At 40.4% G+C, this 25028-nt stretch overlaps 1 protein-coding gene across 1 annotated transcript in view; it reads left to right on the forward strand.

Moving 5' to 3' along the window:
- The first annotated feature begins 12880 nt into the window (after positions 1–12880).
- The window catches only part of bcas3 (BCAS3 microtubule associated cell migration factor), a 294717-nt gene continuing 282569 nt past the window's right edge, over positions 12881–25028 (forward strand). Inside the window, exons 1-6 of the mRNA XM_041046203.1 lie at positions 12881–12978; positions 14845–14944; positions 15127–15181; positions 15840–15915; positions 16657–16763; positions 22049–22130. Coding sequence (XP_040902137.1) covers positions 14874–14944; positions 15127–15181; positions 15840–15915; positions 16657–16763; positions 22049–22130 — 391 coding nt within the window. The 5' untranslated portion in view covers positions 12881–12978; positions 14845–14873. The remainder of the gene's footprint in view (positions 12979–14844; positions 14945–15126; positions 15182–15839; positions 15916–16656; positions 16764–22048; positions 22131–25028) is intronic.

Raw genomic sequence — 25028 nt, forward strand, 5'->3', positions numbered from 1 at the left:
AAACGATGATTTGTAAATTATCCTGTTAAAAATACAGAAGTTGTGTCAAGCAAATGTGAAGCTGCTATAAACAGACTGAGTTCTATCTCATCTTCTAAGTGTCCTTTGAACGCATGAGAGAAAATATTTAATGTTATGTCATTGCCTGCCTCATTTTCCTGAAACACGCTGCAGGAAGTTATGGTAGAAAACACATTGTCCTCCAGATGAGGAGGTTCTGTGGTAGCAGTGCAGTCCAATGGTGCAGGCACACTGCTGCCAGGTTAGAAGAAAACTGATCTGAGTGGACTCAGCCTCAAAGGTCATTCCTCCTTGACTTTGAATGGAGTCCACCAGGGGCCATCTTATGGTGTCTGAGGTTCCCAGAGGTTGCAGCTTCACGAGGAAGAAGCAGTCCATGGCTCCCCTCCAAGTCAGCACTGTCCTCCTTCACAGTTCATGTATGTGGCAAGAGATTTACTCAGGTGTTCAAACCCAAAACAGGCAGGAGGGAGGCCCAAGCACATGCAACAACTAACATGTTGCATGAATAAACTGTACTGTGGAAACTGTATTACTACACTAGTATAACACTGCAACACAACCAAAACGTACAAAAGCACCTGCACTAAGTGACAAAACAGGTAGTTTGTCATCGTCTTCCAAAAATGACCCATTATAGAAAATCCCTTCATGCCAACTGAGTGGTTCAGGTAAAGATAGTTAAAAACACAACAACAACAAAAAAACTCTTTGTATTAGATGAGATTAGAGCCACAGTTTCCCTTGTCACAGTCACACACTCTGTTACACAGGTGAATGTAAGCATCACCTGAACAATTCATTCAACTATACTGGTAAATAAAGTAAAGATTTTTTTTTTTCTTTTTTGCTTTGAGGAAATTTAATCCACTGGACAACATTTAGTAACATTTTAAAATGAAGGCATTTACATGCATTGATGTCATATCATGTGTGTGTATATATATACAAGCACACATATGCACCAATGTAAAAAAAAGAAAAAAAAAGCAAGTGAGAATTTAACAGTGTATGAACTTGCTCCTCTTTTTCTTCTGATAGCTGCTTCCAGTATCATTCCCTATGTACTACATGGTCCATTCTTTAAAGTACAGAGATTTTGTAATGTCCAAAATCTCCGTAGTGTCAAGCATAATACTGTGTACTATGGGCTCCATTATCACACAATGCACTGTGAAATGTGACACACACGCAACAAGCAACATCACACATGATCAATGTCTTATGTTTTTTTTTTTTGACCAGTAAAACAAGGACACTGCTGTATAGAAGTCATTATTTAACAGTCTGTGAGTTACCAATGATTCATCTGTAGGTTTAAGGATTACAGCATTTACTGACATCATGTTACCAATCACAACTTTCACACTTCGAACAACTGACCACTGAAACAGTGACCTCTTGCTGTAACTTGGAGCCATCAGCCTGTGAAGGATCCTGTGGAGCTTTGTGTAACAACGCACTCGCTTATATCTTCTGTACAGTATTTCAGGTTCAGCCACATTAATCACCTGCCCCAATCACATATCTCTGTACAGGGTCCAATTCTACACCAACTAACATTTAATAATTATATTTAATAACATTTCTAATATTATTTAATATGTTCAAATCATTTCAACTGCGCAGTAGATACAGTCGATGACAGGATGAACACACACCAGCCTGATTTCATTCTACCACCGGGCCTTGTGAACACCTCATCTTTTCCCAGGCACATGCACCGAAACATCCTCTCTGCTAAATATGACACTGCCATGATCATGATGAGCATCACCATCATTCATCATACAACTCGAGCTTGCAATTTCAACAGCAATTGCACAGTGTTTTGCAGAATTTTTCACGGATGCAGAATAAACACAGAGGACTGTGCAGCCTTGTCTGTCTGAGTTATTCCTCTAGTTGCTAGTGTGAAGCTGCAGTTACTAAATCCGTGGGTGGGATGTTTGCACTTGTTTCAGCACACTCAAAACAACAGACGGACTTGAGAGAAGCTCCTTGATATAAGCACATTTTAATGGGACACACACTTACAACATGTGCCTGACGGTATCTAACAGAGACACTGTGTGGTTTTGTTCGTGTTTTAATGCCATTACCCCTTGTGTCTATCTTTGTGTGTGTGTGTTGTCGCCCTTGTCCTCCTCAGCGCAGCGGGAACACACACACACTCACCGGTGGGCGCTGGGACAGGCAGACAATTAAACAGGTCAGCGTGGGGTAACCTCGGCCAGCCTGCGGGGGGCGGTAGACGCGCAGCTGGAGGTAGCAGGACAGGCGAGAACAGCAACACCTCAGACGGACATGCTCTCTGTTTCACAGGCAGACACTGAGGGACAGTCACACACACACACACACACACACACACTTGTACACCCACACATGCATCTAGCCAGCAGGAGAGAAAGATGATTAAGAAGTTAGAGAGTGGAGGATAAGGACCACTTCTGGACACTGACCTAAACTCTGATCCTCTGAAATCACACAAAGAGGCTGTTTCACACCTCAGAGCAAAAATGCAACAAAATATTAACAAAGAACGGAAATTTAAAAGACAATCCTTTCTCTTTTATTTTAGATATTTTCTCCAGGAGAGTTCACTCTTACTTAATTATTTCATAGCCATAGAAACATAAAGGCCTCTGACGAAGGAGCTTTCTTTAAATATACATAAATGTGCAAATAATCTTTGGAGTAACACAATAAGGATACTTAAATATATTTAAACACATTTCATTGTATTCCTCATTCTTCCTTTACTCTCTGCTGCTCTCTAACTCCTGAGGTTGAATGCAGAATATTTTACACCTTTCCCTTTATCTTTTGCTCCACTGAGAGTGTGTTGTTTTCTGCTGCAGAGATGTTACAACAATTAAGAAAACAGGTGCCTCACAGTGTCCGAACAAACTTCAGCCGTGGCTCCTCTGTGATAGAAGCAGATTAAAGCCTTTCTCTGTGTTTGCGTGGTAACTGATTGCCAAAGCAATGCTATTCTTGTTTGCTGTTGCAGCCGAGGCGGAATTACCTCGATTTTGTACAAAATAGTCAATTAAATTAACTGTGAAAGGCTATTTATTTTAACCCGGGGATACATTTTTTTTTCTCTTTTTCTCTCCTCTCATAGATGTTCTAAGTGGGGGGAAAAAAAGGCAGCAGAAGAAGAGAAATTGGCAGGAGAACAAAGAGGGAGGATTCAGCAGAAGTTTCAGAGCTGGAGTCATACTGCCATCAGATGGACAAAGGCCAGAACTGCAGCTTCATGTCTAACTATAAAAGTGGTCACTCACTGTAACAATAACCATTTTCTAACAGTGTTATGATAACTGCCCAGCTCAAATATTTGAAATTCTGGTTTTGGAGCTGAGACACCTCATACTAACATGCAGTACCTCCCTTCTGGACTAGAAGGGAGGTACTGCAGATAACGACACCTGATCATGGGGCAAAAAAAAGGTTCTTCTAATAATGTGCAGCTAAATCAGGTGCTTCACAGATCAAGAGCAGCGAACTTCAGAGGAACAAAGACTGGAGCACACCGATTGATCTGTAGCCTTGAGTGGTGAGACAGGCAAATGTTTTGATACTACTGTGTCCTTATCACAGTCAAACAGCACAAAGACATTAAGCATAAGTACTGATCAGGATTTCAGAACAGATATGTCTTTACAGTTACACATGGGTAAGCACATTAGGAAGGTGGAGCTGACAACAAACTTTGTGGATGTGGTTTTAATCTGATTTATTCAACAGTATCCTGGTATCATATGCAAGCAACCTTGACTCGCTAAATACTGATTGGTGCTTAGACCAATGTGAAATCACCTTTTCCCACTGAGCCACACCAAGACCCACAAATTTAAAAAAAAAACAAAAAATTCAAAAGTCCAACTTCCAACGCAAATCCATTATTATGGAGAGCTCATGGTCCTCTGTCTAAGTCACCACAAATTTTCTATCAATGTTACCCAAGCAAAAATCTCCTCATTTCAAAAGTCGACTTGTAACATGTAACCAGAATAACTGCACAAATCAGGTTTCCGCAACTTTCAAACAGTGGACTCCTTAGTTAATGCATGGTCATTGAAGAGGTTTCAATAAACATTCCTTACCTTGCAGTTTTCTATGTGCAGATAAGGTATGTACATACACATCACATGTTAATACAAGGTGTAACACAGTGATGGCTGTGAGGGAGATTTCTAACAGATGCACCCTAAAACCAACCAACAAATAGACACACAAAAAAAAAAACAACCCACAATGCAGCACCAGAAACATAAGGGATCTCTCTCTCTCTCTTTCACACACACACACACACACACACACACACACACACACACACACACACACACACACACACACACACACACACACACACACACACACACACACACACACACACACACACACACACACACACACACACACACACACACACACACACACAAGCGTCTAGTTAAATGAGGCATGTGATACACTGTAGTGGAATGTGTATGACAGTAAGACAGAGAGAATAATTGTGACTGTGAGATAGAGCAAATGATGTGCTGGAGGGAAGTAAACAATGCCAGTTCCTGTGATAGACTGCAGAACACTTTCCATCTCATTGACTTTGAATAATTTTTCACATCAAATGAAAAGTAATTACATCACAACAACTCATGTTGAATGGTTTCCCCTCTCTCTGCCTTTGTGTGTCTCAGTGTGTATATGTGCGTACACTGAGATGGGGTTGTTTTTTTTTTGTTGGTCAGTGATGTCAAAGAAGAGATGATACTGAACTTTATTGTTTAGAGCTGGATTTGATTATGATGATGGTATTCTATAGGAACACCATCACCAAATTACACTGACAAGATCTGGCCTATCATCACACAAGTTGCACAGTGGACTACAAGGACAGAGTCATATACTATCTCAGCAATGTCCATGCTCATATGTAAGTGGAACACAAAATAAGTAAAACATACAATGTATACTAAAAATCACAATTTGTGTAAAAAATTATAGTATAACTCAAACAGTTTGTCTGATTAATGCAAACAGGGACAGGAAACTACTGAAACATGACCCTGTTTAGTATTTTATTTACATGCCAATAGAGACATAGATATACTGTCTGCATTGTTTAGACCTACTGTCATGCTACTCTCTCTCCCATTTCCAATTCGATCAGCTGGCTGGGGGCTCTCACTATTTCAGTTAAACCAATTAGATTTTACCATGACCTCCATTAGCCAATCATCTTGTTGCTGTCAGTAGCTGTTGTGTAAGAAATGTGATCAATGCAAATGTTCATTACATTTTTCTCAGTTTCCTGCTCCAGGCCTCCCTCTCTCCCAGCTCCACAAGCAGAGCAGCAAACAGCTTTCAGTATCCCTCTGACTGTCGGCTATCCCGCTTCTGATCCATTCTGTCTAAAGCTGCTCAACGCTCTCTGGCCTCTGCCATCCCAACCCCTCCAACAGGTAGGCCATTCATCTCTCAAGTAGCAAACAGCTTCTATGTGCTGGGAGAATCACTCCCATAGCATGATGCTACCACCACCATGCTTCACTCATGTTAGCTCAACATTATACAATAACAAAATTTTAGACTAAAATACTCCGACACTTCTGCTTTTTTTTAAATTTAATTCATTGTTGGACAAAGAGAGGAGCTACAAGTCGTGTCTATTGACAAAAACCTAGTCAGAAAACACATGGCGAAAGAAAAAATAAAAAAGACAAGGACAAAAACTACAGACGAGCAGCACATAAAGGAACCGAAGTGCAAAAAAAAAAAAAGTTCAGCCTGTAGGTGCATTTATTGATCTGACACTGCAAATCCTTAGAGCACCTGATGCAGAGGTACATTTTGCCAAAGGTCAGGACATATCCTAAACCTACAACAGCTGCTAACACTGTACCCCGGGAAGACCAGGCATAAGATGGGTGCTGAATGAGAGCTTTGGCCTGAGAGGACAACAACAGGGCCTACATCTAAAGTCTGCATGTCTCTGTACCATATGTGAGTGATCCTTTTGGGGCCTATTTCCAGGCTGTGCTTCCAATACCTCAGTGTTACTATATATAGATATAGATATACATATATCTATATATGTATATCTACATATAGATATACATATATGCACATATATGCACATATATAGATATAGAGGTCTGGATGCAAGTGGTATAGGGCTAAGTGTTCTGCATGGAAGAAGGTATGCTGATCCATGCTGACCCACAGTGTGTGGGTAGGGCAGCTCAGTTAGGGTGGAGGTTTCATGGCAGTCATAGATAAGAGCTGCTACTTTCAGCAGTGTTAATTAACCAGCAGTTTCCTACTATTTCTTCCTGAGTGGAGGTAATTTTTTATCAAGGTGTGATGGTTGTGGGACATTGGGAGTCTCTGGTCATGGTTCTGAGGCCACAGATACCACCCAGGTTATCATGAATGAATGCTTCACTGCTGCAAAGATAATTAATATCCCTAGTCAGTGTGCAAATGCTTTAATTTTGGGCCAAGCATTGTGCCAAGTTCAAACTTTCACCACATCCTTCCGTGGGTAGATATTGTCCGGTGTCACCATTGGTAGTTTGATGATAAAGGCCACCTTTCTAGCATCAGGGTCAACACAGATTGGTATCAAACTGCCTAGAGTGTAAGATAAGACAGCCTGTAACAGTGTCACTAGGTCTATTTGCTGTAGCAAGGATATCCAACACAAGGCAGAGAGGAACATGGTATTGAGAATCCTACTCGTAACTAGGCTGACAATGGAGGACTCAATATCCAGGAGCATGTTAGACATCAGCATGGTTACAAGTTGTGTGTGAGCATGATTTACCTGTAGAAATGACAGCAGAGTGTGGCAGCAGTGTGGGTCTGGCTTAATGATCTTTTGCTGGGATGGTTTTCACGCAGAGAATCACAAGGGTGAGCAGCAATCCCATCATCCTGACAGGAGAGACACACATGGTTACAGATACTATCTGTGGCACAATATTGATCTAGTCCTGATCAAAGAGGGTCACCCCCCACCCCACCGTAACTTTAACAGTACTTTGAGAAGACTTCACAAGACATAAGACTTTACTAACAGCTTGTACATCTCTACAAATTTCTGCCCTGTTAAATGGCCATCCTGAGGCCCAGGAACGACTAACCCAATCTAAAAAAGCTCAGCTAAATGGAAAAAATATACAGAAATATTCTTTGCGTATACTCTTCTTTGTTGATTTTTTTTTTCTTATGATTCATCACATCTTGCATGCTGATGTCGGGGAAGAGAACATGGCCTGTGAATTAAAACAAACAAACCCACCAACCCACATAGACAATAAAACAGTCAAAGCAGCACGTAGGGATGTGCAATTCAACATGTGCATAAAAAAAAAAATTTTTTTTTAAATCAAACATGTCATGGTTTTGAGTAGTTCTTTTTTTTTTTCCCCCCACCATCTTCACAATCAACATATACATACATAGACAAACAATTCAATTCACAGGTGTTTCACTGGCATGTGTGCAAGCCATATCCACAGCCACACAAAGATGCTAACGGGAATATTCATCCAGTCTCATCACACTCAACATAATCACACAAACCCAAAACGCACATTTACGATATCACACACTCCCCCACATCATTACCACAGTCTTCATTAGTTTTCTTATGTACTTATTAGGTACTTTAGTTCAATAAAACACAACCACAGTTTGTTTGGTTTAGAATTTTGTTTATTGGTACATTTTGACACAAAAGTGGTTCATAAATGAGACAAGCACATTTGGTTTCCATTGTTCTCTCACAATCATTGTAAGCAAGTTGCATTAATTAACGTTTCTTGGTCTTTACGTTACCTTGTTTGCTGGTTCAGTCCTCCTTCCTGGTCTGGCAAAAGGAGGTGGCTGCAGGTGGAGCCCAGTTAAATACAGAGGCCCAGGAAGTGGACCAGACCACGAGCTGCATTAGCATGGGGGGGGGGGATGCTGTCTCTTTGTATTGAATTCTAGTAACTGTCTATGTTGTTTTCCCCTTTCTGTCTTTAATGGTCTGATCAGCCATTATACAGACATTTGTCTCCCCCTTGCCTCATTTTCTTAAGTCAATTAGTTTAGTTAGACACTTGTGGGGGTTTTTTTCTGGAGGCAGGAAGACAATTGGACACAGGTGCAGCACATTAGGGTGGGGGAGGTAATCACATAGGCAGGAAACACAGGAGGGCAGGAAGTGAATCTGAAACGAGACAGAAAGTTGGTGATTTCAAAATAAAACAAGAACATAAATAAAATGACAGACACTGAAAAAAAAGACCTGACTCAGGACCTGGACATGACATACTGAGTCATCAGCTGTGATGATAGTGTTTGATTCAGTGTATATTAAAAACAAATCCTTAACTTTGAAGTCAGTATGATCAACTTTCTGCCATTTACAAAGAAAGACTGGATACAAACTGTGGATATAATTGTAAAAAATATATTTACCAGGTAGATGTAAATAACATTTTAATGTATAAATGTAACCCTTCTTGTTGTGTTTCAGTAATTCCAAAGCTGTCAAAAATACAGTGTATTGTACAGTGACAAGAAACATGAGCCTTGGATGTTATACAGTTTACATTCAGACAAAGTTTGTGGCAAAGGACGCATTTATTTTAAGAAGTTTCCAACTCTGACTTTGAACCAATGCTGCAGAATGATTGTGTGAAACTGATGTAATGTGCAGTCAGTGATGAAACCATGTGTTCAGCTGATTTCTGATGAGGCATACCACCACCATGCGGTACATCTAGTTTGATACGTGACATTGTTTTATCCAAACTTCCAAATTGGACGCAGGTGTAGGTATTTTTGGTATAGATCAGGGAAAAAAACCTTAGGTTGAGTTAATGCTGGTGAGACCCTTTAACCTCATCTGAATAAGCTTACTCAGGGTTCACCTTTTCAGTGAATATGTTAGGTTCAGTCTTAGAGTCAGGGCAGGACTCAAAAGCAGACCAGATTGCGGTGTTAACAGTTTATTCCAAACAATGAACAAACAAGGTGACAAAATGGCAGCAGGTGGATTCCAGTGCGGAGGAAAAACGTCAGCAGGAATGGCGGTGAGTGAGCTTGGGAAATAGACCAGAGGATTCTGCGGCAGAGGAGAGAACACGGAGGTTAGTAAGGTCTGGAGCAAGGAGGCACAAAAAGGTAAGTAATCAACAAAAGAAGTCCTAATGGCGTAAGCACAGAGGTAAGTCACCACGGGAGATGACAGAACAATCTGACGATGGTCAACAGGAAAGCCGAACCTCTTATAGTCTGGAGTGGAGAGTAATCACGCCCAGATTGCGCACAGGTGTGCGCAATCAGCTTGAAAGTGAGGAGGGGCTGCCCTGGAATCCTCACCTGTGAAACACACCCACACACAAACACAGAGAAGGAAAAGAGAACAATCCCAGAGGCAGCCGAGCTGCCTCATGACAGAATATTTGTTTAGAAATAACCAAATTAGTGTATTCATTAGTGCACAGTTTGTGGATTTAAAGTACTGTACTGTGTTTTCTCTCTTCTCTGCTCTAAAGGTAATTGAGTAAAATGGATCCTTACAATGAGGATGTCAGTACCAGCTGAACACTGGAATTTTATCTCCATTAAAAGCAAATTATTAAACAGAAATGTCTGTTTCTGTGTAATATATATGTGTTTTTCGCATCAGCTAATACAGATGCTGAGATATTATTGGACTGCTGAAAAAGCACATGAGCAGAAATGCCAGCAGAATCTTCTCTCAGAATTAAGATCTGCTTTGGAAAAACCCTCTCCTCTATCAACATGTGTAAAGTGGCTTCGTTGTCTGCACACTTTATTGTGTTGTAGATTTAAGCCCCTTTGGCAGAAAGTACAACCTTGAGCTGTCTTGGGTAAGTCTGCAAACGTTGCACACCTGGATTTGGACAGTTTGTTCCATTCTTCCTGGCAGATCCTCTCACGCTCCATCACACTGGATGGGCGATGCTAAAAGAAGAATGTTGACTAAATCTGTAAATATTGTGAAGCAGTTTAAGCTACGGCAATGAATCATATTTTATGAGCTTGTCTCATTCCTGACCTTTAATCAGAACAACAGAGAGTGCACATGGAGTGAATAGATCTTTTTCACAGCAGACATTTTGACTTGTCATAAATCAGAGGTGTTACTACTGATGGGTCTATTCCCAGGGAGCCATGACAGTCTGTGACAGTAAGCCGGCATTCACAATCCCAGAACCCTGAAACTGAGGCAGCTGAATCACCATTCAAATTCATGTCTATAAAAACCCTCAATGTGCCTTAAATTCAAACAGTACATAGTAGCAAGACATATATTGTAATACACATATAATAAGTGATACAAAATATATACAAATAGGGAAAATACATGCAACAGGAATTGCTTTATAAATATTATACACTCACTGAGCCCTTTTTTACTAATACTGGGTAGTTCCACCCTTTGCTCTCAATCAGCCTCAGTTCTTTGTGCCATTGACTAAACAAGATGTTGGAAACCTGCTCCATGTTGACATGATTCATCACATCATTGAAGCTGCCAATCTCCTGTTCTACCACATCCCAAAGGCGTTCTGGATTCAGATCTGGAGACTGGGGAGGCCTCTGAAGTTCACTGAACTCACTGTCATGTTCATGAAACCAGTTAGAGACGACTTTAGCTTTGTGACACGGAGCATTATCCTGCTGGAAGTATCCATTAGAAGATGGTGAACTGTGGCCATAAAGGGATGAACATGGTCAGCAACAATACTCAGACACACTGTGACATTCAGACCATGATTGATTGAGGCCCAAAGTGAAGCAAGAAAACATTCCCCACACCATCACACCACCATCACCAGTCTGGTCTGTTGACACAAGGCAGGTTGGCTCCATGGATTCATGCTGTTGATGCCAAACTCAGACCATACCATCTGCAGCCTCAGCAGAAATCCAGATCCATCAGACCAGGCTACGTTTTTCCAGTCTTCATCTGTCCAGTTTTGGTGAGCCTGTGTCCACTGCAGCCTCAGGTCTCTGTTCTTGGCTGACAGGATTGGAACCTGATGAGGTCTCTGCTGTTGTAGACCATCCACCTCAAGGTTGGACATGTTGTTCATTCTGAGAAGCTTTTCTTCTCAGCACAGTTGTACAGAGTTGTTATCTGAGTAAGTGTAGTCTTTCTGTCAGCTCCAATCAGTATGGATGTTTTTTTGTTGTTGTTGTTGTTTTGGGCTCCATTTGAAAGTTAACTCTAGAGACTGTTGTGAGAGAATATCCCAGGAGATTAACAGTTTGAGGAATTCCATTGCAGAGCTGCATAACTGGCTAGTTAGAAAATTGCGTGAGTAAGCAGGCATACAGGTGTTCCTAATAAAGTGTTTAGTGTGTGTATTTCAACTCTGAGACCAAATTATGTCTCGACTCAGGTTAAGGAGAACTCAGTAGCACAACTCAGAGTTGCCGGCTCAGCACAGATTCAGAAGGCAGAACGAGCAAAGGCTAACACTAGGTGAAGTCAGGAGTCATGACACCTTCTTCAGCAATGCAGTCTGGCTTTTATTGCACTACACCAGAAGGATACTATCATCTCCAAACACAGTCCTTGCAGGGGAGGCTGTGTCTGGCATGTTGTTTGATGCATCCCTTTTTTATCCAGCTGCTCGGCTTCCATTGCCATTTATAAGTGCCACTATGAGTGATGGTTAAGGGAGACAGTCCTATACATGTGCAGGAGAAAGAGGACTGAGATTTTGCCTCCTTGGGGAGGACACCAGATGTTACAGTCCTTGGTCAGAGGTTATATCTGATCGGATGTAACCTCTGACCAAGGACTGTAAGTGCCATCACCCCCTGCCTTTTTCCAATCATGTAGCTGCATACCCAGGGTAAAAGTTTAGGGCACAGCTCCATGTTGGCCATATGTTGCAACAGCTGGCCATAGTCCACCCTATCAAAGGAACTGGACATGTCAGCCAGCAGCAGCCTCGCCATGGTTGGCTGTTTGACATCTGTAGCCACTAAGTGGGAATGGATGGCTTTAACAAGGGCATTTATGGTGCTACACTTAGAAGACAGGCATGTTCTTAGTCAGACATCACCGAATGTAAGACCCAAGGAAAAGTGAGGCAAGGATAATAACAAATAAAAGAACACAACCTTACCATAACCACTGGAGAAGGTTAATAAATCAGGTTCTATTTTATAATTAAGTATATTCAGTACATGTAAACTAAAATGTTTACATAATACAAGATCTGAACAGCAAACAAACAAATAAACAAACAAAAATGAAACATGGAGACATTTTTTAAAATTGGCTTTTGTGTATGTATATAACATCTGTAAAGGAGACAAGGAAACCCATTTATCAAAAAAGTAAAAGGCTAAACATACAGAGAAACAGAGTACATCTCTCTCTATTTGTGTGTGTGTGAGAGAGAGTGAGAACAGGGTCTTCAAAAAGGTTTCCGGTTCTTTTATTTACATAAATGGATATATTTGACTAATATGATGAGTATTACTGTTTTCAAACGGTACTATTTCAGTTAAAGAAGACTGAATTAATGCTATTAAAGCAATCTCGCGAGAACACATGGTGATGTCCGATCCCGTATTATCCGCTCCTCGATATTTTAAATTCAGGGTTTTAACCGGAAGAAACCACAGTCTCCTCTAATGTTGACAGTAAAACACGCGTCAGTGTGAACCTGGGATATATTTTTATTTTGCACAATGCCTTGTTTCTAATGGGTAACGCAGCCAATAGTCCCGCCCTCACTGTTGGCTGATTGGGCTGACGAAAACGTTTCTGCACTCTGATTGGCTTTCAATTACACAACACAGTTCCGCAAATCTAGTCTGTTTGTGTTTTGGCGTTTTTGCAGGGAGCCCTCAAACCACAGCACAAGTTGAGAACCAAGGAGACTGTCAACGCTCAACACCTCGGTTCGTAATTTCAACCCCTTGACAATAACATCTTGCTGAAACATGACAAATGCATATCCTTCTTCGAGCTTTAAACTGTGTCGTTTTATCACTACAGGGGAGTTGAATCAGCTAATGCTAGCTAGCTAAGTTAGCCGCTGGGTCCCCAATACCAATATAACTTTAGCATTAGCCAATAGCTGTGATGTGTTGACTTAACAGTTGTCCGAAGCACTGCCCTTATGGGTCTGCTGGTTGTTAGTGGAGCAAGCTTGTTGAAATAAACGTTCAGGATATCTAAACGAGGCTAGGGTACCCAAGCTCCTCAGCGTGGTTTGCGAGAGAAGCTTATCTCTTATCAGTCCATGGAAACGCTGTTAACTGCATGTAGCCCATAGTCTCCCCTGTTGTCGACATCCTACATAAACGTTTGGTCAGTGTGATAGTCGCCCATACACACATACACCGTTAACGGAATTGTTTAAAATTCTAAAACACAAGACAACTGAATGTGGTAAAGAGTTACCAAGTCCCTGAGTGCATCAGCACCTCCTTTCATTAGTCAGCAGCTATGGTTGTTGTTGAAAGTAAGGTAGGGGTATGTAAATGTGTGGGGTAATTGGATGAGGATTTGCAGTTTCTTTAAACCACGTGTTTTCCTTTTACTAGAGGAATGATAATCAGTCATTTTAGTCACAGCATTCTGATAGCACATGCCTGCATATCGTTGACTTTAAGTTCTAATTAGTTTGATGTTTATAATGTGCGTCCATCCATTATCCACTTATCTGGGTCGTGTTCACAGTGGCAGCAGGCTTTTTCCCCAGCCACATCCCCTAGCTCCTCCTGGAGCATCCTTGGGTTGCTCACGGGGACAGGGATATAGAATTCCATCAGCTTGTTCAGGATCTGCCAGGGTTGGTCTCATAGCTGTTTACACGAGAAACATCCCAGTCAGATGCTGGAACACCTCAGTTGTCCTTTTTATTGATAGGAGGCAGCCTCTGCTGGAAGTCTGAGCTCCTGACCTCGACCCTAACGGTGACCTGAAACACACTACAGAAAGATAATTTCAGTCCTTTTTTGGGAAGTGAGGTGAAGCCTGAAACATACATAACACTGATAAGTAAATCGAAAGTTTGACTTTCAGGCATAGCTCCCTCAGCACAACAGCCCAGTGACATGTCTGCAAGAAACCAGTTGTTATGAAGTTTAGTAGATGTTGTGTTTGTCTGCTTGGTTAACAGCTACAGTAAGATCTGTGTCAACACAGCTAAAAGCAATATAGTCTAATACAACAGCACTACAACAAAACCAACCTTCAGGAATGTTACAGTGTTCAGTTTTTGTTGTCTGTATTTGCTAGCTGTTGATTCAACTCCACGGTCATTTTAGAAGCTGTAGTTTGTGTTGCTAAATTATACTGTGCTATGCAGCGAGGTGTTTCTACTGTTTAGTCTATGGTCATTGATATAATGAGGTGGACAAAGTATTACAAACACCTCAGTGACTGCATTGGTGAGTGTGTTTATTCAAAGCTCAAATTTGCCTCCTATATATATATTGTAGTATGATTATTCCCATTTGTGGACTGTTTGACTATGGGGACATCTAAACCCGCAGCAAACAGCAAACCACTTTGTATTAAAAAGAGCAGATTGAACTCTGTGCTGATTTTTGATAATGGTGTTATTGAGTATATGATGTTTCAACATTCTTTGCTATCCTGTGTTTACCAGTAACTTTTTGTTTATCCTGAGGAAGTGATCCACAAAATAATGATCCTGCCCTAGTTTGAAGGCTACATTGATTAAATGTGAAGCTGTAAACGTATCCTTTTGTTTGTGTGCTGTCGTCATGTTAAAATGTCTCTTTTTACCTTTTCAGGATAAAGAAAAAAAAAAAAGAGAGACAAAATGGCATCTGACTCTCCACGCAGACCAAGTCGCTGTGCTGGAGGGGTTTTGGTGCGAGCACAAGCTGCTACGTGAGTACACACATTATTATTATTATTTCATTGGAAAAAGAATTCACTGTTATTCCTTTAAATGTTTTCCCACGTACATTTTGTCTTATTTTTTAAACTAATATAGGTGTCCTTCATGTAGACTGTTAATACTGCAGTGTAAATCATATGAATTTGACGTGCTGAACTTTCTGCTGTCACAGGGAGCAGTCTTACATGGAAAGTGTGGTGACCTTCCTGCAGGATGTGGTCCCTCAGGTATTTTATTCTGCCATTTATTCACTCGTATCTCACAGTTGTATCCCAGTTCCCCACTGTTGTACTGATATTTCTTAGTTCAGTATGTCTTCAGTATGAGGTGAGACAGAGGTGATGAGACAGCCGCAGAAAGACTATAATTGGCAGTGGCATTCCAGAGTGGCTGTTTGATTGACAGCTGACAAATGTACAGGATTGCGTTGATCAGTATATATTATACTGAGTATACACTCAGTGTGTAGCATGGAATTGGGTCACAGCAGTTGTCTGGAGGTGTAGAAGTTAGAGATTGAAGAATCCAATGAGTCGTCCAACCTGAACGACCATATAGGATTGTTTGTCCCAACCATCTGATGCAACTCATAGAAGTGTGTCCTGAAGTAGCAATGCAGTGGCAGGCCTACTGGACCTTTGCTCTGATGGTTACAGTCTTGAAGAAATTTGATGTTAAGAAGCATTTATGAGTAAATTTATGAGTAAAGTTTCCAGAAAATTCCAGTTTCATCTGTCTTTACTTTGATGGTTTATTCTGCTTCAAATATCCTTTTAATGGTAAACTAAATGTTGCAGGCAGATTTTGAAATTTTGTTCAATTCATGCGGATGTTGCACATTGTTGTGTGTATTTTTTCTCATTCTCTTTTGTGTTGAAACTACAGGCATACACTGGAGCTCCACCCACGGATGAAAAAGAGAAAATTATTTGGGTTCGGTTTGAGAAAGCTGACATCAATGGTACGTCTTTCACTTCGCTGTCAGACAACTTGAGTTTTTGGTTTATTCCAACACTGAACAGAAGTTAATGATTTATGCTGATAAGCCACAGTTATCTTCTGTGACTGTAGTCAGATGTTTCTAAGTTGGGGTCTTCAGTTAAAAACAAAGATTGATTTCTGTCTGCAACTAAAAGCTAAATTATATCAGGGGAATTCATATAAATTCAAAACGTTCAATCAAAGTTTGGCTACAGCAGAAAAGAGCATCCCATCCCCACTATTTAGGCCCATGTCTGAATAATTTCTCTCTCTGGATTCTAGTGTTTGGCTATTGAATAAATTTATCATGCTTTTAGATATGGTTGTGTTCTAGCTGGGTGGTTGTCAGTGTTTTATTCTGTTTGCTTGCAGTTGTGGTGATGGATTTTTTTTTTTTATTAGAAGTGAAATGAAATTAAGATCTGGAGCAGTGACACAAAGTCCCTAAACTAAAATGATAATGCAGCACAATGAAAGTAAAGGTAGAATGGAAGAAGATATTTCTTATTGAAGTTATAAAATATCAAATTGCAGTTAGTTGAGAGAATACAGAGAAGACTTATGCAATAAGAAAGACTAATGTAAATCTGTTCTGGAGTTCATCTGTGTAATCATTACTATGTACGTGATGTAATTCATGTGTGGGTTGTTTGTCGTAGCGTCGGATCATTGGACACATCCTCTCAATGAACTTTTATTATGTCACACGGTCTTTTCCCAGATACTGCCCGCAACCCAGAGTTTATGGAGATGCACAGTGGTACTACTGACCCTCCTCTCTGCCTCATGATTGGCTACACTGACGGGATGCAGATCTGGGGCGTGTCTGTAAGTCTCACACCTAATGGGCCCGTAAAGCTGTGGTCTTCTTTCGTAATCTCCTTTTTTCTCACATGTTTTGATCACAGTGACAAATTGAAACAAATACATGTGGACCAAAACCTGAGGTGATGACATTGCAATAGATTTTGTTATAGTTGAGTTTTAGACAGCTCCTAAAAGGCCTGTGAACTTTGCAAAAATCTGCATCAAACATAAGTTAGGCTTTAACTAGGCTTTGTACTGATGTTGATTCAGGTCAAAGTATGTAATGAGCAATGAGTTCATATGTTCATATGGAGTTCTAATTAAACTAATGCTCATGTTATTTAATCACATCACGCAGTATGGACTGTGATGGGTGTCTTGACTTTATGTGGTTCAGGTCTTTTCACTGTCGAAATGCAACACATTTTGTTGTCCACTAGGTGACAGTGTTGACCACATTTTGGACAGTATGTGACATTTAACAGTGGCACCCTGTATATGTCAGTAAGGGCGGGCTAAATAACAGAAGCACCTCTCTGTATAATGCAATACAGTTCAACAGCATCACAAGCTGCATCCTGCAAAATGATCTTACAGTTGAATCCACAGGTCTCTAAAACAATTTCAACAAAAACATCAGAACCTTCATGAAGGAGGATTTATTGTAGGACTGTTTTATTAGACTGAATTAATTTTAGCTTGGTGGATTGAATAAACTGACAACTCACTGTAAGTAACCTGTGTAAGCTCTATACAGGCTCCTATCCATATGCAAGCACACACACAAACAAACACGCCTATATATATGTGTGTGTATCAATATCAGACACACTGATAGCGATACGCAGCAGTGAGCTTATCGGGGAAATTAGCATGAGTCATTGTAGTATAAGATAAATAATTACAGTATAAAGGAAATGCTATCTGTAAGTAGTTACAAGAAAGGAGACAGGTCATAGACCAAAATTAAAGTCTGATGCAACACCACAAATTACATCTGTGAAAACTACCACACTTAATGCTAAGATGAAGAATTTATATTATATAATTATAATTTATTGACATTAAGTGTTAGTTGCAGGGCTTTTGGTTTGGATTGCATGGGTAGCCTTTTTGACGTTGCATCTATCTTTTGTAAACACTGTAAACAAACTTAATTTAGTCCATAATACCATTCAACACACACTGTATGGCATCATTCCAGTTTCAGCACACTCCTGATGTAATGTGAAATGTGGCCACAAGATGGAGACCTCTTGATAAGCTGGGATATAATGATAAGGGTGGTTTGGGTTAAAATGACCTCTGTTATTTACAGAGCAGATGTGTACCACAGATACTGAATCATATATTAGATAAACAAATGAAAACAAAGGTCAAAAAGGCATTCCAACTATAATTATCACATAATGTAAGTGTTCTTTTTGGGTTATTTTTTTATTTTTTATTTTTTTACAAAATGCATGTTGAAATGCGTTTTTTTTTTTTTTTTTTTTTTTTAAATTCAGAACTGTTCTCATGACTGGGCTGATGTTAAACCTCAAAACCCTTACCAAGCAGCATGGGCAAGATTTCTCATTTAGAAAATGCACTTCTTTAAAGTCAGTCCTGGAAAATCATTAGAAGATTTCGTCTGCTCTGCGACTTAACAAATGACCCACAAACCCGCGAAGGCTTCGCTCACCAAGTATCACCTTTCATGTAGAGGCTGTCACTGAAACATGCAAACTTCACATACATCCTGTGAGATCTAAACACACCAAAGTCCTTAATCAGTCTCTTTATAAACATCCAAGAGCCGCGAGTAAAAGGACACACTCTTACTTTACCCGTGAACACACACATTGGCCACTGTGATGTGGCAACTGCTTTGCTGCTAGAAGATTTTTTTGTTGCAGTTATTATGGTGAAGCAGAGGATTACAGCTGTTTCAGACACAGTACACACACCCAGTAAAATAGAATCTTAGTGAGGCTGCTTTTCCTTTCAGTTTCAGCTGAACGTCCGATTCACACAGCTCACCCCGGCCTGTTATCACATGCTGTCCTTCCTTCCTCATTGTTGTCTTTCAGTTTTGAAAGTTTATGGGATGTTTCTGGCCTGTGTTTTTTCGCAGGGTTTTAAGTAAGCACAGAAGGTGCCTCGCTTTCTGGCTCTTGAGTGGCTGTGAAGTGTTTGTGACAGTTGCTAAGCCAACACCCTCTGTAATGGCCCAGCAGAGGATGAACATACACGTGTACACACAACGCTCTCGCACACTCGTGAGATGGGGACTTCTCTCTGGTTATACGGATGCTGACAGAGGTGTTTAGGTGATGGAGATCACTGTCGCCTCACACTGGAGAGGTGTCATCCACCACAGCCTGATAAGAGGCAGACTGTGGTGGACTAATTGTCTGTCTGCATACGTGTTGAGATGAAATGACCTATTGGGAAGACAGGTGTCTGCGGCAAGTGTCAGTGTTAATGCATGTGCTGGGGGACCTGGAGCTGTGTTACCAAAATGTACTCAGTCTGTAATCCTCATTCAGGCCTGAGAGATTTTAATATGTGGCATAAAATAAAAAAAAAAAGAAGACATTTTCTATACAGACAGTGAAGCTGTTCAAATTTTCCATGGCTGGAAAATTTTCATGCATTATAAAATGCATTATCAGATACATTTTAAGCTCTGTTGACAGTAGCACTATGTTCAGTTATACAAAGCTGCTGCAAATACATTATTTATCTTTTTAAAATTTATAAGGGTGCCTTAATGACACCTTAGAATATTTTCAGCTGCCAGTGCGATGATTTGGAGTGTAGGAATATTATTTACTGCTAATATGTAGTAAATTATAGCTATTAAAGCCCTGTAGTGCTGACACCCACTCTACTATTCAGTACTTTTTTTTAAAATCCTTTTTTAAATGCTGCAGTTGAAACTCTTAACATTTTGATTTGTTTTTAATGTTGTACAGCCTTTTAAATATTTAATAAGTAGTGTAACACTGTAGACATGATGCACTCTACACACCCTGTTCTCCTTCAGAGTATCATCTACATCTATATCTATATCATCAGCCTGTGTACTATCTGTAAATGAATGACTGAAAACCTAAAAAAAAAACCAAAACAGCAGTTAATACCTATTTGCTTTGCAGTTCAGTATCATAGTGCAGCATCAGTCCAAGCTTGTGTACTCGTAGAGTTTTCACGCTGCGTGTTATGAAAGCCCACGAGCAGGCACCTGTTACTGTATGATCCCTAAAGCACCTGCTCCCACCAAACCTCCAATATGTCCAGCCCTGTGTTAGCAAAGCGGACTCACTTGTGAATATGGCCCAGATATCGGTTCACAGCTTATGGCATTACATTTGAGAGATTAAAACAGAAGAGCAGACACTGTGATTCCACAAAAGCATCCGAGCCACAAATGAAATGAATATAATGAATAACTGTATGCGGGGAAAACAACTTTGAAAAAGCAATTTGGCATATTGCACACGCCGGTCCACTAATGTAATGGTGGGAATGTTGTGGATGGCAGTAGATGTCACACAGAGCCATGTAAGACGAGGATGAGCAGCGGGGTAATGCACAATAACCCGGCGCATTAACCTCCAGCCCTCCCCCTGTCTCATTTTAATCCAGCAAATTCCATTATTCCCCCTCGCAGGTCCATTTGCCTGTATAGGAATCCTACCCTGCTGCCAGCCTCCTTTTATTCCTGCTATCAGTGCTCGTGTAACCTGCTCGTGTCTTCCGTGTTAATCTACCACCGCTGGGCCTCAAGCCCTTTGAATAAAAACACAGGCCCCAAAATCCGCCACTTTGAAAAGGCTACTAATTGCACAAAAGGGCGATCATCCCCTCCGATGGGTTTAAAGACTTAAAACAAACAGATTAAATCACTGGTAAAGTGATAATGCAGGTTTCAGTGTAATTTAACGCATAAAAGAATAACAGAAGTGGGGCACTCTGCACTTAGAACAACGTGCCATTACACACGCCAGACACTGCCAAGAGCCACACAGGCCATTGACCTAATATACTGGCACCACATATGAACACATGAAGCCTAAACTGAACCAGGCACACACACACACACACACACATCTATTAAAGTGCTTTATTCTGTGGCTGTAATTCTGCTATAATAAAGACCAGAAATGCAGCAAACTTTAAAATCCTCTCTAATGGGGCAACCTTTAGTGTTTATCCCTAAATGTAATTTCAAGCCTGTGCAAATGTGCTGGAAAGCACTTGTTTGATCAGTGGAGCTGGTTGATGAACAGAAGTTTTAGTAGTGAAAACACACCGAGACGCTCAGAGACACTTATACCGAGGATCTCATTAGAAACCTCATCTTTATCCTTTTATGATCATACAATCAAAATTCAAAGGTAGTCCTGGGAGATTTTTAGATCTGTTGGAAACACGGGTCAGGAGTGTTTCTCATGCTTACAGTCAGACTGGGACAGAGACATCATGGGCTCCTGCCCACTTGGCATTATAACCCCTATCCCCAACCCTTCCTTGTTGGCTCTATCACAGTAAGTGTAGGAAGCTGGTTTCCACTGCGATGCCGCTGGGCCTTCTATTCTGTCCTCAGTAGGTTTTACTTTGTGGTTTGGCTGGAACTTCAACCACCAGACCGCCCTTGTTCCCTGTCCTCCCTCTTCGCCTACCCTCGTCTCTCTCTCAGTCAGTTCCTCACAGTTGGAACAGATTATTTTTCTCACAGTGTAAACAAATAATTATTTGTCCTTGTGCTTTGTTGTTGTGTCATTGAAAATGATGCTGTTAAAGGTAACCTGTGGATTTTTTTTAGACCTCGAGCAAATTTATTTATGAACAGGTCCCTGCTTCGTTTGTCCAGTGAATGCACATAAGCATTTATGTGCACACAATATACTTTACTACTAATGGCTTCACACTACTCCACTGCCCTGGCAAAGACTTGGATATGTGGTAATGCACCAATAAACGCAGGGAGGAGGACTGCTAGCTGGTAAATATAAAAAAGTACAGGATTCAGATATTCAAAACCTGGGCTTTGCAGGTGTTTCATATGGAAAACAATGTTTTCAGCACATTTGTCTGACGTCAAAGATACACACAATGAGTTTTCTAACAGTGACTATAGACACCTTTGTTTGCTTACAATAAAACTCCACAGGGCCCCTTTAAAATGAGACATCTGTAAATACAGCCACAGGTAGACAGCGTCGTAACCCTCATGTTTGTCTTGTCTCTGCTGGACCAGTTGTGTGTATATATGTTTTAACTGCTTCATGATCTTTAATTCAGATCCTTTCTTTCAGTTGGCAGGAGAAGCCCAGGAGCTGTTCTCTGTGCGCCATGGGCCTGTTCGGGCTGCTCGCATTCTGCCCGCACCTCATATCAGTGAGTATCCTCTGTACCTTAACCCTGCCTAAATATGGATCTACCAACTTTGAAGCACATACTGCGTATTCTAACTTCACATGAGTCTTTGATTAATTTATCTGTGTGCATATTTTAACATTGGTAAAGTTGTTGTACACTTAGTAGAAGCCAAAGTATAAAAATGAGAAGCTGTAGTTTTACAGGGAGTTAATGCAGGACTGTTTCTCAGTGATTGGCAGCCTGTCATTGGAGGCTCCATATATACCATACAGATATGAGAGTGGTTTTCATTTTCTTATCTCACTCTTTGCAAGAAAGAGAATAAGTGTTTTCTAACCATACACTCAAAAAAAAAAACCCACAAATTTTTCATCACAGTATCTGTTTTTGATTCATCTGTGTGCTGCTGTGCAGCTCCAAGACTCAACAAGCAAGCAAGTTTTTGCCTTGCACTGCCACCAGTAAACATTTCCTCAGCTTTATTTTTTAACACTACATTATTCTACCAAACCCACAAAGGTGATAGGGATATGTACAATACACGCTTCCTTCTTATATTCTTTTTTTTTGCAGAATTTTAAACTCACTGTTCTAGGGAAAAAAAAAACTCTTTGGTTAACTTGATTTCAGCATTCAAGGTCGACACTTAAAATTAAATTTTGTATGGCTCATCCTAATGCAGCTTTGGGTTGTGGGCATTTTAAGTGGTGCTATATCATTAAAATTAAAGAGTGCTCCATGGTGCCTCATCCTAATGTTAAAGTCAGTCTGCGATTATTGTTGGCCTGCTCTTAGTCAGTGGTGGCAAGCCTCTGAAGTCAGAGCTTCTTTGCTGCCAAAGCTCTGTTGGAAACCTCTCGCTGTGCCTTCACTGCTCTGCTAGTGATCACTCTCTCTCTCTAACTCCTCTAAACCTGAATCCTCTCTTTAAGATTCATATTTTCATATTTTCTTTAGGTAAACATTCACGTTATGGATGTTATTTTCTTTTCCTGTTTATATTTCTTAATGGCATCATATACCACACCTTTTCCTAGATTATTTTTTCTTCCTCATACTGCATCTGGTGCTGCCTAATGCCATGTTAGATTCCCCAAACATGAAAAATGAATCTAAATTTTAGATGTCAGCCTCTCTTAAAAGAGCAAGGGCTTCTTTGTAGCTGCCATTTTGCAGCAGAATTAAACAGGGAGACATCTAAAATAGAAGAGGAGGAGATACCAATTCTTCTATCAATAAACAATAGTGTAATGCTGCCAGAGGATGTGTTTCATTAATAGTAAGTGGCAAAAGTCATTCTGGGAAAGTAGAAAATCAACTAATGTATGCAGAAGTTGACAAGAAAGGTTGGAGAAATGTGAGTATGTTAAATATTAGATTACAACAGGTCATGGTAAATGAAGCCCTGGAACGCATCGAGCATGAGAAATTGATGATACCTAACAGAATAAGAGTATGTGAGAATAGGTGCCTTCAGTATTCGAGTGGCTGTGTTTTGTCCCATCCTTTTCTACTCGTCACCTCTGTATCAGTGCCTCATATTGTAGTTTTCTTTTGAAGGAGTCAGTGAGTACATTTCCATCTGCATGTTTTTCTGCACATTTTCAGGTGAGAATGTGAAATGTTGGATATTGGAAGAAGATATAGCAAACTAATGTTTAAGCTTGGCTGAAGTGGAAAAGTTGGTATAGCTCCACCCATCTTCAACCTGAGGAGACGTCTGATTAGACACAATAAGTGGAAATGCCTCTACTGTTTTTTGTTTTTGCGTATGTGCTGAGCACAGCTTCGGTCTGTTGTAGTTTCTCCTGCTCATTTTCTTATTATTTTTTTTTGCGCTTTTTCTTTTTTCCATTTTAGCCTCCTTCTTTTTTACTTCTTATTTTAGCGGTGTTCTTCCTAAGCCTGTTGGTAGCGAGTGGTGGTCTGTTTTTTTTTCCACTGTGAAATTTCTTCTTTCAATCAGCTTCTTTTTTGAATGCTATCATTCAACGCTACCATTGTTTACACCAGGGACCAGTTGATGGCACTGAAGGTGGCTGACATAGTGACCAGATTAATGGACACCCCCTTAGAAATTAGGAGGACAAACAGAGGATGCAGAGGAGGAATTAAGGGACAAGGGAACAGAGCTGGAAGATGCTCCAGATCACATCACTGCCATCAGTGGCTTGACTGTTCAGGTGGACAGGATGGAACATTTGTGCAGCTCAGACACCGCACTGTTAACTGTGGGTCCTCGTCCATGCTACACTCCCAGCCATCTTGGTTGCTGTTTACACAGAGACTCCAAACTCTGCACTCCAGTACTTCAATCAAGTGACACTGGATATATTACTTTTTATGTATTTGCATAATTTTTCTATTCACTTACTAGATGCAGAAATATACTCTGCATGCTGGTCAGTTAACACTTCAGTGACAAGTTTATAGCCACACCTGGTGATAAAACCGTCATGCATGTAGTTGTGTAGTCTTGTAGTGAGTGGTAAGAGGCAGATTTGGCACTGAGAGTGGCTACATCAGGAAAAGTGAAGAAAGAAGTGAAGTGTGTCATTGTTTTTAGAACCTGGAGGATAAGCCTTACCCAAGTGAAACTGTAATTGTGATCTCATCCTGAAATAACATTTTTAAACACCAACTATTGCCTCGGTTTTTGCTGTATTTCCCTGTGCTCTAACTGAAAAGAACAGAAAGCAAAGAACTTCGTATCTATCCCCTCGAGTTTCACATGTTTTGAGTTTTCAATATGACTAATGCATGTTTGCTTCCCTCTGGCACAAGTGAAAATTACAGGACACAGTATGAATACAGACATGCATATATTGAATACCGCTTTCACATATAATATAGAAGTAGTCCTCCTTTATCTAGTCAGCAAAATTTATCGTCCCGGTTCTAAGGTTTCAGATAAGT

Source organism: Toxotes jaculatrix, chromosome 9 (assembly GCF_017976425.1).
Source record: "Toxotes jaculatrix isolate fToxJac2 chromosome 9, fToxJac2.pri, whole genome shotgun sequence".
NCBI lineage: Eukaryota > Metazoa > Chordata > Actinopteri > Toxotidae > Toxotes > Toxotes jaculatrix.